This window comes from Tachypleus tridentatus, chromosome 8 (genome assembly GCF_004210375.1).
Source record: "Tachypleus tridentatus isolate NWPU-2018 chromosome 8, ASM421037v1, whole genome shotgun sequence".
NCBI lineage: Eukaryota > Metazoa > Arthropoda > Merostomata > Xiphosura > Limulidae > Tachypleus > Tachypleus tridentatus.
The window spans coordinates 3505670-3521976 of NC_134832.1; the positions used below are offsets into that span (position 1 = coordinate 3505670).

The following is a 16307-nucleotide window of genomic DNA, read 5'->3' on the forward strand; positions in this document are numbered from 1 at the left end:
ACTAACGTCCAAACAATATTTCAGAAAATAAGCATATTTTGACAAAAATGAACTATTTCAATAACCTTTTTTACAAATCTAACCCTACCTGCCAAGTTCATCATACATACTTCCTCTCATGGGATTAATCTATAGAAGCAGGCACTATAGATTTAGAATTTTGTAATAATGGTGAATTATAATATTTATATTATTTATAAATATCAAAACTTTTAAAACAACCCATATATCATAAACAATGCCAATCAATTAAAAAATTGGGTATAAAGTCGGAGAATAAGGTTTGATCAAGCCATTGAAGTGATATTCATCTCTTTCTTTGGACTACAAAGCAGTCTAGAACATCATCTCGTGTCATACAATGTTTCTATTGATGGTCATATCTTTCATCCCATTGTATTTTAAAGATATGTTTAAGGCACTTTAAGCAACTAAAAGATTGCCCAAGTTTGCAAATTGTGATCAGAAGGGTAAAAACAAAACTCATTAAAGGCATATGGAGTGAAAGATAGAGGTTTTTGTTGCAAAGACTGAGAGTCTCTCCAAATGAATTAAGCTACGGTCTTTGTCTTTATGTATCTCAGGATGGCTGGTATGGGTATTAACACTTTTACTAATAAAGCAGAGAGCAACGTTTCAACCTAAAGATGACCTAAGAAGGTCAAAACATTCATCATCATGAGTCCTTGTCTTTGCTCCACCTGACCAAGCCATATTTAGAATTTAAACAGACTACTTTATTATCAATGTATGTTAATAAACATGACATCAAAATACAGTTTAAAATTCAAGTTTTAATGATATGGTTTTCCTAGTAAAGACATCGTAAAGTACAAACTGAGACTGTTTGTAAACAGGTACATGTTTAACCAAATAGCTAGAAGTAACCTTGACATTCACCATGAGGTACATTGCCTTGCAAAAGTGTTCATTCATTGCCTACCAATAATGTCACATTCTGATGAAACACAAACAACATAAACAGCTTCTTTTAATAAACTTGTTTTTATTCAGAACTCTAATGATCAAACTTAAACTGTTATATGTGAATGACATTGAAAATCAGCAAAACCTTCAAAGAAAATTCATAAATTGAAATTTTTTATTGCATACATGTTCAACCCCCAAAGTCAGTACTCAGTGAAAGTATCTTTGGCAGTAACTACAGCTGAAAGTACTTTTGGATAGGTCTTTCCCAGCTTTAAACAATAATATGTTGTAAATTTTGCCTATTCTTTCAAGCATAATTACTCCAAATCTAATAAGTTCATTGAGAAATGCTGATGGACTGAAATCTTCAAGTCTTGCCATAAATGTTCTATTGGTTCAAGTTACAATGTTGACTGGACCACTCCAGGACATTTACTTTCTTTTTTTTAACCTACTCCATGTGGTTTTAGCTTTGTGTTTCTGTTTACAGTTCTAGTGAAATGTGAATTTTTGACTCAGTTTTAGATTCTTCTCTGATCCAAGCAGGTTTTCCTCTAGGTTTGCCTATATTTTGCACCATCCATCTTTCCCTCAATCCTGACAAGCTTCCCAGTCTGTGTTGAGAAAAATCAGCCAATTAACATGATGCTGCCAACCTTGTGCTTGATAATTGGGATGGTGTGAGCTGGGTAATATGCTGTGTTGGATGTGCATCAGACATAATGCTTTTAATTTAGACCAAAAAGCTCAATTTATGTCTTATGTGACCACAAAACCTTCTGACACATGTCTGTAGTATTATTTACCCGTTTTTTTTTTGTTTTTGTCTAACTCCATACAAGATTTAAGATGATTCTTTTTTAATAATGGCTTCTTTCTTGCCACTTACCCATACAGGCCAGCTTTGTGTATGGACTGGGATATTATATTTTCAATGCATGAACAATGACTCTCATCTCAAACATGTAACTTTGCAAATCTTTCAAAGTTATTGTTGGCTTCACAGTAGCATCACTAGTTGGTTTCCTACTTGCCTATCTTCTTCCTTTTGAAGGGTAGCCTGATCAGGGTAGTGAATGGGTGGTATAAAGCACATTCTACTGTGATAGATTGTTTAGACAGAGTATTAATGATGAAACTTTGTAGAATGGATGGCAACTGCCTGTTGTGGAGACACAAGTGTGAAAGATGACGTTTTGAAAGTCCTCCGCCACTGTGATTACATACATACAAGACCACTGCATTGATTCTGTGACCTTTCAAACTAATCTTTTGATTTAGGGTTGTTGTAGCAAAAGGGTTGGATACTTAAGCAATTTAGAATATTGTAATTTTCTTTGAAAATCTAACTTACTTACATAATACCAGAGTGTTTCCAGCTTTTTCAGTTTGAAGTAGATTGTGTAGATTCTAAATACAAAATCTCATTTGAAAGTTTCACAACTGAAAGCTCAGACAGCAACAAAATGTTGAAACTTAGCAGGGGGTGAATACGTTTGCAAGGCACTTTAAGTGGGGTGAAAAGTGGAGAGAAGTTTGGTAATTTACAACTTTTCTGGATTTGTTTTTAGACATATTTTTGTTTTTGAAATTTTGAGGCTGTTTAGTTTTTTTCACCTTTTTCACAGATATGTAAAATTTTGTACTTTTTTGGATGAAATTGGTGTTCAGTTTTAATAAGGTGGGATGCAAAGGTTTAATCCATATCCTTTAATTTCTAACTTCTAGAATGTTCTTTAATTTTTGTTTCTATAGGATGTCCTTTTTGTCTTATGTATGCACTATTGCTAAAACCACTGTTGTTAGACTTTTCAATTTTGCCTTTATTGTTGCACAACATTTTGCCTAGATTGTTTGCACAGTAGAAGACTGGGCTATAGATTTCTTTGCCCAGCATGGTAAATATTTTTTAGAAGGTTTTCCAATTTGGGGCAATATTCTAAATTATTACCTGATATATTAATTTTTTGTAAACCCAAGTTATGAAAAGTTTATTAATTTCAGATGGAATCGTGCATGATATCTTGCAATAAAATTTAAAATATTTTGTTTTCACGTAATCAGATTATTCAAATGCAGATTAAGTGTAAAACACTTTGAAAATCTTGCAATAGATGTGGATGTAGCAATAAATGGTGAATCTAACTCTGTAACAAATAACTATGTTACAAATGGAGATAAGGGGTCCAAAATCAAATATGATAGTTTAGTAATCACAAAAGAAGACAAAGGTAATATGACTGTTGTACTTGAATATAACAAATCCACACTCATAGACTATATTGAAACCTTTAACAACAACATTAAATACTTTTTGAACAATAGGAAATGCCTATGTAATGAACACCAAACCAAGTTGTTAAGTATTATGAACTCTCACCTGTCACATCTATATGGACTTCCTACACTACACAAAACATAATGTTTCCTGTACTAATGCTCCTGCTTACAAAGTACCATAGAAAGCTCACAATATTTTCTAAAATCTACCAGGTTTTAAACTTAAGTTTGACATCAAAACTCTCAGAAATTTGTATAAAACAAAAAATGAAGACATATTAAATAATGCCAAAATTGTTTGATGTTTTTAGTCTTTTCACTAGTGAAGAAATGGAAATACATTGTAAATGATTTAATGGATAAAAAAACAACAACTAAACCCCATAAAAGCCAAGCATTTAAAAACAATAATAACCACTTGCTTATATTACAAAATACTTCAGATTTAATGGCTAAATTTGTAAACAAAATGATAGGTTAGCTTCTCTCTCCTTTATTTGCAAAAGTTTCCATGAACAATTTATAGAAGAAATTATTCAGTAATGTAAACAATACAAATAATGTAAAACATTGGTACTGACATGTTGGTGATGTGAATATTCTTAGGACAGGCTAACAGTTAAAAGCAGAACTAGGCAGAGTTACTTCTTGTTACTGATTAAAGCAAGTAATTCCAATAGCTAGAATGGGAAACCTACAAAATTATGTACCAATTACATTATAGACTTTACAATAAAATTAAAAATCAAGGCAATAATCAGAAACAGAACCACATCAGTTACTGATGATAACCAACAATGCCAGTAATAATATAGACCAATTTAAATACTGTCAAAGATAATATAATCTGACTCATCTAGAAAACATTAACTATTAGAAAAAAATGTAACAGTAATTAGAATCTAGAGTATAATTTGTTTACAAAACAGTAAATAATTAATTTAAAAACATCAGATTTATAAAAATCACATTCTAACCTTACTGATATCTATATTGACCACGAGTTGCCCATCTTGTTCTACTGCTTGGAAATTCCTAAGAAAAAACAAAAACAACAATGAATGCATATCACAGTAATAATAGGCATAATTTATTGGCTACTGTGATGAGGTTTTGTACTTTTAAATAAATATATGTATCACAAGTAAACCTGTGAATACTACATATAAATTAGAAAATGGTCAGGAATAACATTACATTTCATCTTAACACTATTTCTGTAAACTGTTTTATACCCAGAGTAAATGCTAATAATAAAGTCAAAAATAAATTACAATTATAAAACTATAATTTATGATTAACTAATTGATAGTAGATCTTACCTTACTCAGTTCAGTTAGACAACAATGAAATACAGAAATAGTATTACTTTTCATAGTTGGCTCACAAGGCACTTATCTACTGACTCATGGGATAGTTCCAGTGTGTGATTCTTAACCTTGTGTATGAAGAATACTTTGCAATTACCACATTATGGTGTCTACATTATGACTGGCCAGCAACAGAGAAACTGTGTAGTGTGAGTGCAGTTTGATACTTTCACATTAGATTTCTTCTTATTTTTGAGGATGTCAGTTTGATTTTTTGATATGAGAGAGCTAGAATTCACTATGAAAGTCTCTTGCTCTTTCTTTTAATTTATATTTTGTGCTAATCATGTATCATTTAATTTTAGTGCCAGTAAAATTTATTTTTATTATCCTCTTTTTTGTTAAGATATAGTAATCTCTTGTTTACTTTTTTCCAGCCAAATACACTTGAATTCTTAACTCCATTAATAAACTTAAATTTTAACATCAATTCCATGCATTAGTAATATCATTAGTATAATTAATCAGTTTGTTTCAATTCCTGCTGAATAAAGTGTTTAATTTGGATTTTAATTTCACACAGTCTGTTTTGTTAGAAGTGTAAATGACTGGCAAAAGAGCATACCACTCAATGAAACAGACAGACATTAAGAAGAACAGAATGGCAGAGCCTGGAACTGGAAGACATGACACATGTGGACAAAATGAAGAAACTAACATGACACTGGAGCAGTTGGAATATGAAAATAGACATGCATTATGAAGGTTTGGTCATCCATGGTTCTAGAATGAAGTGAGGAGGCTCCAGATAAGAGTTCAAAGATCTATGACAGGCCTCCAATCTCCTGTTTGTCAAGGGACAACAATTAGAAAAGAGTAAAACCTAGGTTGAGTGGGTACCATCCAACTGACAGCACTTTTGTGAAGGATGTCTTGAACAGCTGAAAAGTGCTGTAGAAAGACATTTTCACTCAGCAGTTATATCCTTCCTCTCTAAAAATTGTAATGTGAAAGGAAGAAATTAACAGCTGAATGTAAGATACAAACTCCCTATGAACCAGAGCCTTTGTTTCCCTAACAGACATTGCGAACCCTGAGACATGGACACAAGTGTCAGAACCATTGTTTACCATCAAGGGAAGTACTTCATGTGCCATATATTAAATCTCAAATTCATACAAACATATCAAAATTCAGAAAACTGAAATACTTAAAAAATGAATGGGTAGGAACAGTGGAAATCAAACACAAGAAATCAAGATAAAACTGATATAAATTTGTGATCTAGGAAATTCAAAATTTTAAAGTCACACAGACAGCTAGTTAAAACACACATCTATACACTAGAATGCCTTTCATGAAAGTGAGGATTACTCTAGAATAGCAGAGGGTGTTAACTGTGCTAATATAAAAGGTATAGTATGATTAGTGGAAAGTTATCACATGATGAACTTGTTATGAAATGGCACAAAACTGATGGGGTATAAAATGATTGGTACTCTGTTTGCAAAAATTTTAACAATTTTCGAAGGGCAGTTCAGAATCAAAGTAGCTTTGGTTGGGGGAAGGTAAGACCATTTCTAAATACAGAGGTTATTGACTAAAGAAAATATCAAGTAATAATAAATGGTGTTTAATAATAAATAACTATAGTGTTAAATAACTTTTATCCTAATTGTGATATGCTGATAAAAAATTACAATTCACACAACAGTTCATATAACAGTTATTATTAATTAAGCAATCTGCCAGTGTGGGTAATCTCTAAACCACCTAAAGTGTTATAAACAGGCATATCATATTTTTATATCTGCTTTCATTCATATAGAAATTTTATATTTTTTGTTTGTTTGTTTCTATGCAGTTTTAGCATAAGCACATGGTTCAGAAAATCACGAAAGATGCCTTGTTTTAAAGTCTCTGTGCCTTTATTCTCTACAGTTAGTAAATAACATCTACTCTGCCTGATGGGATATTGCAGCAATGCATCACATCCATTTTAAAGGGTCGATGACTGTAATATCCTTTGCTGAACAAGTGAATAATGTTTGTTTGGCACAGCTAATGAATACTATGAGTGAATGATCAGTCACATAGTGTTGCTATCACAAAAGTAAGGACTACAGCTTATTTGTGATTTCAAAACTCTCATTCTAGGTTAGTGCTACTTTTGCCATCCTAATGTTTATTTCAGTAATTCAGTATTATTCAAATCTTGAAAGAAATAAGTTACCAACTAATACACTAGACCTGTAAAAGTGAATGTGTGTCTGCACAAATTCTCATACTGCTCTTTATCTTGCTTTTTTCAGTAAATAAAGACTGTTATTTTTTCAACAAACTTGTCCAGTTTCCTGATCTTATCAAACAAGCTTAAATCTGAATCAAGTTTCCAGACACATGTTACTCCTCATACCTCCTGTTCAGTGCTACAGTTATCAAGCAAACCTATTTATGCTGAAATCAGTTTTAGTTGAGAATAACACACTATGAGTGTTGCATCCCAGTAGGCCTGAAAAACCATTGTACTTGTTAACAACTGACATAACAGAAATAGCATTGGTTCATATATTATTGCACACTCTTCTGTGCTTTAATACAGAAGTTTTTATTAATAACTCACAACAACATAAGTTTTACTTTAAAATTAAAATATATATATATTTTTTACACTCTTTTAATTGTTACAAGTGTATATCAACAAATACATGACAATACAGGATTTGCGTTTTATTTCTATCAAGGCTTCTTGAACCTATGTATTTTTCTAATATCATGAATACAGATATATGTAATAGTAACCAAAAGTACAAAAGTTTTATTATGTAATAAGTACTTTCATTAATAAATGTCTAAAAAAATCTGATGAAATAACTTAATACTTGGTGGTTATCATAACAGAGTAAACAAATGTTGGTAGAATTTACTGATGTAGATCAAATACTGATTGAAGGCAAGTTGATTCACCTCTAAACCCTAAACTTCACTCTAGAACATTATCTTAAAATCTCACTTACTGTATCTCAGAACAGCTGGTATGGGTATTAACACTTGTATTGATAATGAAAGAACAACATTTTGACCTTCCTAGGTCATCTTCAGGTTAAGAAAAAGAGAGTTTGAATGTGACTGTTGACGGACACATGTCTTAGGGACGAGATTATAAATGGGTGCTGGACTATAGGGGGCGTTGCAGGTGAATGTTAGGTTATTAATTGGTATAGATATAAAGGTGTTCCTTTATATAAAGGAAGGTCAAAACATTGTTCTCTTCTTATCAATACAAGTTTTAATACCATACCAACCATTCTGAGATACATTTTTATTTCGAGTGGGTTTCTTGTCATCAAGAATCTTACTTACTGTATACAGATATAAAGTGTTCAGTACTACGATGTTCAGAAGAAACTATCAGAATTTATAACTATATCTGTTTCATGTTAAATATCATACAGTAACTCAATAGATGCTATACTGTTAATGTGTTTGTTTTTTAATTTTGCACAAAGCTACATGAGAGCTATCTGCACTAGCCATCCCTTATTTAATGGTGTAAGACTAGAGGGAAGGCATCTAGTCATCACCACCCATTGCCAACTCTTGGGCTATTCTTTTACTAATGACTAGTGGAATTAACCATCACATTATAATGCCCCTATGGCAATCATGTTTGTTGTGATGGGGATTCGAACCCGTGACCCTCGGATTATGAGTCGAGAGCCTTGACCCATCTGGCCATGCTGAACCGGACTGTTAATATGAATAAACTTAAACACTTTGGCAGAATCAAAGAGAGGTTTGTTTTACCACCATACAACCACAAGAGATGAATTTCTTCCATTAATCAAATGTGCTTCAGTTTGGTCCACTGGGTTGATTCCATATAGTAAAAAAAGAATGTTCAATGTAATTTCAAATTTACAATGTGTTTCTATACAAGACATAGTAAACTTTTAATGTAAAAGTCTGTTGTGCACAAAAAATCAGCTATGTTACACAGGTACTTGCATTCAAGATATGTTTGTGAACTGATGATGTCAGTCTGATTAAAACTTTTAACAAGTCAGAGTGTAAGCTGATGTTAACATTAAAAATAAAAATACTTTTGTCCATTATACAGCTGGCATATTGCATAACCTCTAGAACTTCAGAAATGCATATCTATAGTTTTCTTTCAATATTCCTGTATAATGTGTCTGGTATTTTCTCTCTTTTATCCTGTACTGTCACTAAATCAATAACGTAGGGTAAAATGAATAGTTGATAACTCTGATATCAAATACATAACATTATGCTGAATAGTACCTGTAAAATGTTGTGGCATGTGTACTTTGACTGCCACTCATGTACAGGTTATAATGAAACACATTTGTACTGCTGGGTATTTTAGGTCAGTTATAAATTACAGTTACAAGGTATGTAAGTTACCACCTGCTTACCTAGTTATTTGATAAAGAATGTTATTCACAAGAGCTTTAACCATTATACTAACTGATATGGATTTTCTTGATGACGAGAAACCCACTTGAAATAAAAATGCATCTCAGAACAGCTGGTAGTGTTAATACCCATACCAGCTGTTCTGAGATACATGATGTGGATTTTGTTCATCTACAAACATCTGTATTTGTTTATATCATGAAGTTAATTTGCATTAGTTTTAGTGGACAGTTATATTTTTCAATTATTCTTTCAATCCAAAAGAGTAACATTTTGTGGAAATATGTAAAATACATACCCAACATAGTATGTGTGTGCAATGTTCATTTAAATAATATATTTCAATACTAATGATCAATATATGAGCAAATATGTCTTCTAGTTACAGGCCTCCCAGTCCATTTTTGATCTAGAAAATAGGATGTAACATGAAAGTGTTGATATTCATGGGCTAACTGACCAGAAAAATATAGGCTTTAAATGTTTTATGCCTAATTTCTTTGGCAAATAACGAAATTTCCTAACTAATCCTCTTACTATGATATTATTGGCTCCAAATAAGGCATCTAAAATTTAAAAACAATATACTGGAGGAAAAGACCTTCAGTGTAATGGTAAACAAGACCTGTTTACAAAGGGCTGATAAATCAATAAGATAAATCAAAACATAGGTTTTTACAGGTTTGTTTTACATAATACTAAAGACCACTTTCAAAGTTTTTAATATTAATAGGTTTTGCTGTTTCAATAGCAGGTATGTATTTAGAGGGATGAACACAGAAGTAAAATAATCCATATTCAGGATAATTTATGTAAATAAATATTTATTTATGAGTCAGATTTTTTAATGGAAGGTCTATAATATCCATTATAGCACTGTTAAACAGTGAAAATAAATCAGTTAAAAAGTAACAAAACCAATGGCATGTTTAATATACTGAAGATCACTCTCAAAGATTTTAAAAGGATGTGAGAAACAATAAGTTGCACTGTGACATGATCACCTTTTATGTAAAGATAGCAAAACAAACTTACTCAGTGTTTTCTTCTACAGAACCAAAAAAGTTCAAAGTAAACTGTTGTGCTGGAAGTGCATCCTTTGGCTTGGCTTGACCAATCAAACAAGCAAGCAGTGACAACTCTTTTTCAACATCTTTGTTTCTTGGTTCTGGTTCCTGAAAATAATTCATCAAAACTCATGTGTTTTTAACTTTTGAAGTTTATCAGTGCTATTTTTATCACTAATTTGAAAATCTAAAGAACCTTGTAAATTTGCACTTTTCTCTTTTGTTAAAACTGATTAGTCTTACTAAACTGTCATAAATAATTATATTTCTTGTAATGTTCTTGAACAAAATCTCTATTAAATTTCAGAAAAAATCCATTTGTGAAAACTAAGTTCAGTGGTAAACCTTAGGTACTACAGGCTAAAATATATTTGATTATCAAATTCTACTGATTGTTATCACAATTGTTTTACTTGAAAATCTGAAGTTCCAAACGAATTATTATGAGTTGTGTCATTGAACAAACTAGGCAAATTAGATTGCTGTACCATTATAGACATGAATCTATTAAGTACTGCTTCAGAATCTATGATTCTTTATTCTAGTTTGGTTTCACATACTGAAATTAAAAATCTTAATTGTCAATAAGTTGAGATAACTCTCAGGATATTTCTACCCTACAAGAGTATCCACTAATAACTAATTATATCATGCTTCTGAGTTTTAGAAAACATCTAAAAATAACATTAACAATAATTAGACATGCAATATTTTTGTATCTTATTTAAATCACAGCTATTTCTTATTCTGTACTTTTCACTAAAAAATCATTCTACTAAGACTTTTGAATGTAATAGGAAGGATACTTTTGTAATTTTATTTTTAACACTTACAACACATCCACTAAAAACATAATTCTAACTATGGTATGAATAAAACCTACATAACAGATTTAAATAATTGCAATAAATCAACGGAGGTATATCATATAAGGATACAGTACATCTAGTGAATTTGACGATGGTCATGATGAAGGTATTTCATCACTTTTCACCAACAGTTGAGACTATAATCTGTCTGTGTCTATGTGACTGCTATAGCTCCAAGCAGAAAGAATCTAGAGACCTGCACCTTTTCACACGTACTAAGAGGATTCTGAGAGTGTACACCTGGGTATTATTTTTAAGATTTGACTGACTCAGCCAATTTTTTGCTCCAATAATTCTGGTTCTTAAAAGTATTGTATTTTTTCTATTTCTCACTTGCTGAATGAACAATATGTGAAAGTTTCCTGCCAAATACTCCTTTTCAACACAAACATTGAAAAAAAATAAAAATATGGGAATTAAAAAAAAAGAATTGAGCTAAGTTTGGGAAATGACAACAAACAACAGGAAGTAAATAATAATCAGAAAATACTGGAGAATTCAGAGAATGAAAATAATTCAAATAAAAACACAGGAAGAAAAAAATGAGAAGCTAATTTAAAACTACTTGTTTTTAAAAATTATTGAATTGAAGTAAGTTCAGAAAATGGCAACAGACAAATAAATTAAAGAATTGGTACACTAGGGTAGTTATAGAAGTAATTACAGGGGTAGTTATAAACAACTGACTGGTTCATTAAGGTCTATGTGCCAATTAACTAATAGACTAACAGTACATGACTTAGCCACTGTTATATTTTGTCAAATAATTCTTTAAACTTCACTTGACAAATACTGAATTAAACATGTGAGAAAATGCATGCAAGATAAAAATAAATCATTTTACATGGTCATTTCAATTATAAATCTTCCACAGCATAAGCCCATGCAAACAGGTTGTATAATGTTAATATACTCTACTTTATAATGTACAGAAACATGATAATTCATAATCTCATGAATATGAACAAAAGTAGTGTTAAAAGTTACTCATATTAATATTTGCTTCTCTTTTTATCAAATGTATTTAATAGAAATTAATTTCATATACTGTACATGTACCATACAAGGAAAAACTCAGCATGCAGTTATTTGATCTTTACTATAGCTGGAGATCTTTGGACAACGAATGCATAATGATAAATGTAATGATTTGTTGTAAATGGAATGATTTGTTGTAAATGGAATGAAAAGACAGATCTGGCAAGAAGTTGAAGGAAATCTGTACTTATTAGGCCTATTATTACATAGTGTCATGAAAAAAACATTAAAGAGAGAAATTGCCTATTTGTTACCTGTATTATATATATATACATACACACACACATAAATAGCCAAGAATAATGTTTTTATTCAGTCAATGTTTTTCACCATTGACTCTTCATCAGGGCTCTTACAGAACATATTGTTGTAATAAGTTTGGTTAATTACAAGTTAATATTTTATTAACATGGCATTAGCTTGGGTTCTCTTTAATGTTGTCTTGGCCTAAAGCTCAAAAGTATATTTTCTTGAATCAGAGAATTTAACCATTAAAGTTAAGCATACTACAAATACTTATTGTTACTGTCTTTTACTATTATCATTTATCTTATTCTTACTAAGGTTAAAGTAGGTTATTCACAACATGTGTAAAGTTAATTAATAATCAGTATTTTATGAATATATAAGTTAACTGGATTAATTATTACTATTATATACATATTTTTACCAGGCTTCCAGTCTTATTATTATTCAAGTTACAGCTCGGACTGAAATGACAACAAATATTATAATCAGCAATAAGATACTTTAGTTTTTTATAGATTTCTGTTTTACATAGCTTTTCTATATGATAGTGACTTTAACTTTGTTAATTTTCAATATTCATGTATATTATAGACATCATTATTGTTATAGTACTATTTGTATCATAACATCTAATATATAACATATAAATTTAATATTGTGGAATAATGCAATACCACACATTTTCTACCTTCTTGTTACATATAGCATGACTCAAAAATTTATTATTTATTCTGGTATGTGTTGTTTTGACATAATAAGTAGTGAAGAAATCATTAATTGCTTTCACTCTAGTTCCCTTTGCCACTCTCTTCAGACAAGACAAGTTCTATCCACAGGTGACCATGAGCAGTGCCATTCAATGGTAGATCAAGTAATACCTTGAGGTTTCAACTTCCCTTAAGTTTGGTAGCACTAGTTGCTCTGGGTTGGTCAAATTATATCTTTGAAATAAGTAATGTTTTAAGTAGTTTAATAGATGACATCAGTTAAGTCAGCTGTGTAAAAATTATCTCCTGATCTACCACCAAACATACTGTGCTTATTTTGTGTTTTACATTATTTCTAGTTTTTTATTTTCTTCTCACAAACTCAGTTATTCAGATAAATTCTGTACATTATTCTGTATTAGGCATCTTGTCAAACCTCCTGCTTTTCAGTGGTTAAAAGCACTGGTTATTTGCTTTATATAATTGGTCATTCTTCGTTTACTATCTGGTCAGCAGAACTGCTTCTCAGCTTTTCCACAATTAAATACACTAATCTGTCAACTTCTAGGTCATTTGTGGGTTTTCTTGGGATACTCCCGTTTCCTCCCCTATCAAAATTCTTTTCGCTTAGGATTTATAGATCCCACCCCTTGAAAAGAAGCCAGTTAGAACGCATCTTAATCATCTCCAAATTTTAATATAAAAATTTAGGCTAATAAAGATCATGAGTTTTAACCAAGCTGACGTACTGGTTGCATCTCTCTGCTCACTCCACGTTGAAGTTGACTATATTTTCACTACACAATTTTTCTGACACTTGCAAGTGTTGTGCTGAACCTTCCCCGTCATTCTTCATTTTCTATCCGGTCAGCAGAACTGCTTCTCAGCTTTTCCACAATTAAATACACTAATCTGTCAACTTCTAGGTCATTTGTGACCATTGCTCTGGTTAAATAACTAACATGCCACTCCAATTCACTTAATTATCTCCATGATCAGTTGACTAATTTATTCTTGCCTTGTCGTGGTAAGACTACCATGAAGAACAGTCAGGTAGTTTCTGACTGCCCCTGGTTATTTTTCGTTCGACATTTGGAGAATGAAATGATAATTTAATCTGAATACCTACCAAGTATTTCCTTTCCCAAGATTGATCTGTAAAAGTTATTGGCTGATCTTTATGAAAACAGAATCTAAAATGATAACAGTTTTTGTGACACCAGACAGATGCTACCAGTTCAAGAGGATACAGTTTGAGCTAGTCAATTCAGCAGTGACAGTAACTGCATGATGAGAAAGATGTTGCACAAACCCAATATCATCAAACATTATGTTGACAACATTCTAACCTACACAACCATACAGGAAGATCACCTGAAGAAACCCAGAGAGCTGTTTCAGTGAGTGATGGCAATAGGTCTTACCATCAAACCATTTAAGTGCTACCTCATTTATCTTGTACCTGACTTTGTTGGACACATGACCATTGAAGTTGAAAAGCTAACTTGCATACATAATTCACAAGGTTCTACTATCAAGAAGCAAGTCAGATCCTTCCTGAGGTTAGTGGGATTTTATTGGAAACTTATTCCAAACTATACTGAAGTAGCTGCACCACTAACTGACCTTACCATGAAAGGCCAACCAAATAAGGTGATCTTGGAACAACCACAGCAGGTGACTGTCTGGAAATTCCTCAACTACCTATGTAGGGAGGAGTTTATCATCCAGATGAACCATCAGCCTATTGCATACATCTAGAGGTGTAAAACATGGAACATGAGGTGAGCATTGTACCTCTAGAACTACCATTCCTGTCATTAGGTCACCAAGGGGAGTAAAAATGTTGGTGTATAATGTGTGAGTAGCCTTTGTGTTTGAACTAAAAACAGCCTTTGTATAAAATGTAAAAATTATTTTTCTTGAAGAATGGCTCTTTGTTAAATATATATACAACTGTTACAAGTATAATGTGAGGGTTAAATTTATTTATTTTTAAAATAGTTTGTCATAAGTTTGTTTACAAGACGATTTTCAAGTCATACATTGTGTAGTTCAGTTATTATATTATTGCATCATATTACTAGAACCTTTTAACTTTTTGTTTTACTTTAGTATTATTACATCATATTATCTTGTAGTGTGTAGAACATTAGGCCTCTGTTAGGCTGTAAGCCACTTCCAAGCTGTAGTTCAAGTTAGTTATTTAGATACATTGATAGATCTAGAATGCATGATTGTGAGTTTAGCCATAAAGTGAAAATTGCCATAAAGCAATTTCTAGAGTGAAATTATCACAGATTGTATTGAAATAACAGGCTAGAGAATAATAATTTGACTGTAAAGCTCTGAATACAGCTGTGGTAACTAACAGTGTAAAGTAAAGAGAAATTATCACTGATTATATTGTATTCATAGGGTAACAAACATTTGTATATACATTTTAATTGTTTTAAAACATTGTTATTAAACATGTGCACTCTGTGTTTTTTGTTTCTTGTTTAAATTTATCACCAACAAGTCAGATATCTACTGTAAAGGATCTGTTCCATGCATAAAGTATGACAGTATATTGAAAGAACATATGTCATAAAATTTAAAAGGCAGTATTTGACCTCCTTTGCATAGCAGTGACCTTTCATAATGTGAGACTGGTGGAATCTGTTGCACTTTTTGCATGAGCATTATTTATTAGCTCGTTGTTTTGGTCTTAGATTGTATGTTTCTCTCCTTTTCTTTCTGAACAGTCAAGATCCATCAATGTGTGCATGAATACTGTGACTCCTATACATGTATATATACACATCCATCTAGACATTGATTTTTAAGGTATTGTTGTTTGTAGGTAATATATTGACCACTTATAGTTCTTAAATCCAGTTCTTCATTCTATCTACCATAACAAGTCAGGTGAGCAGTGGCATTTCAATAGTCTGTTAGAATGAATGTGTAATTCTTTAGGTAAGCACACACTGACTGATAGGTTATAAAGAAATCTTCCACCTTTGGGAAACCTCTCTGGTACAGATCCTTATACTAATCAGTTCTGTTTATAAGTGGTAATAATCATCTCATTAGTTCCATCTTCTACTAACAGAATGTCATCACTGATTGATAATTTTTAAACTTATTCATAATGTGTGGCACTGCCTGGTAAAGGCTACAGATTTAATTTGTGTTGGCTGTTGAATCCATATACAGTGATTCATCCTCAAGCTCAGTAATAAATTATCTACTTAAATATTATACTTAATGTTTGATATTATGATTTATTTAGGTCAAACTCATTTTCCTTAAGAGTGAAGGGATGTGAGCATTATTTCACTTTCACTGGTGAGACTCCGAAAGAAACCAGCCCCACCAGTGCCCAACACTGGAAGTAGAAAAAAGCATAGATGGTTAGTCATTTGAGTTTAC

The 16307-nt window shown here is 31.6% G+C and overlaps 1 protein-coding gene across 2 annotated transcripts in view; it reads right to left on the bottom strand.

Annotated features, from left to right (window-relative positions):
• The window catches only part of OSCP1 (Organic solute carrier partner 1), a 110348-nt gene that overhangs the window by 33496 nt on the left and 60545 nt on the right, over nucleotides 1–16307 (bottom strand). For both annotated transcript variants that reach the window (XM_076517323.1, XM_076517321.1), the window contains exons 8-9: nucleotides 9996–10135; nucleotides 4188–4245 (exon numbers count right to left, since the gene is read on the bottom strand). In XM_076517323.1, coding sequence (XP_076373438.1) covers nucleotides 4188–4245; nucleotides 9996–10135 — 198 coding nt within the window. The remainder of the gene's footprint in view (nucleotides 1–4187; nucleotides 4246–9995; nucleotides 10136–16307) is intronic.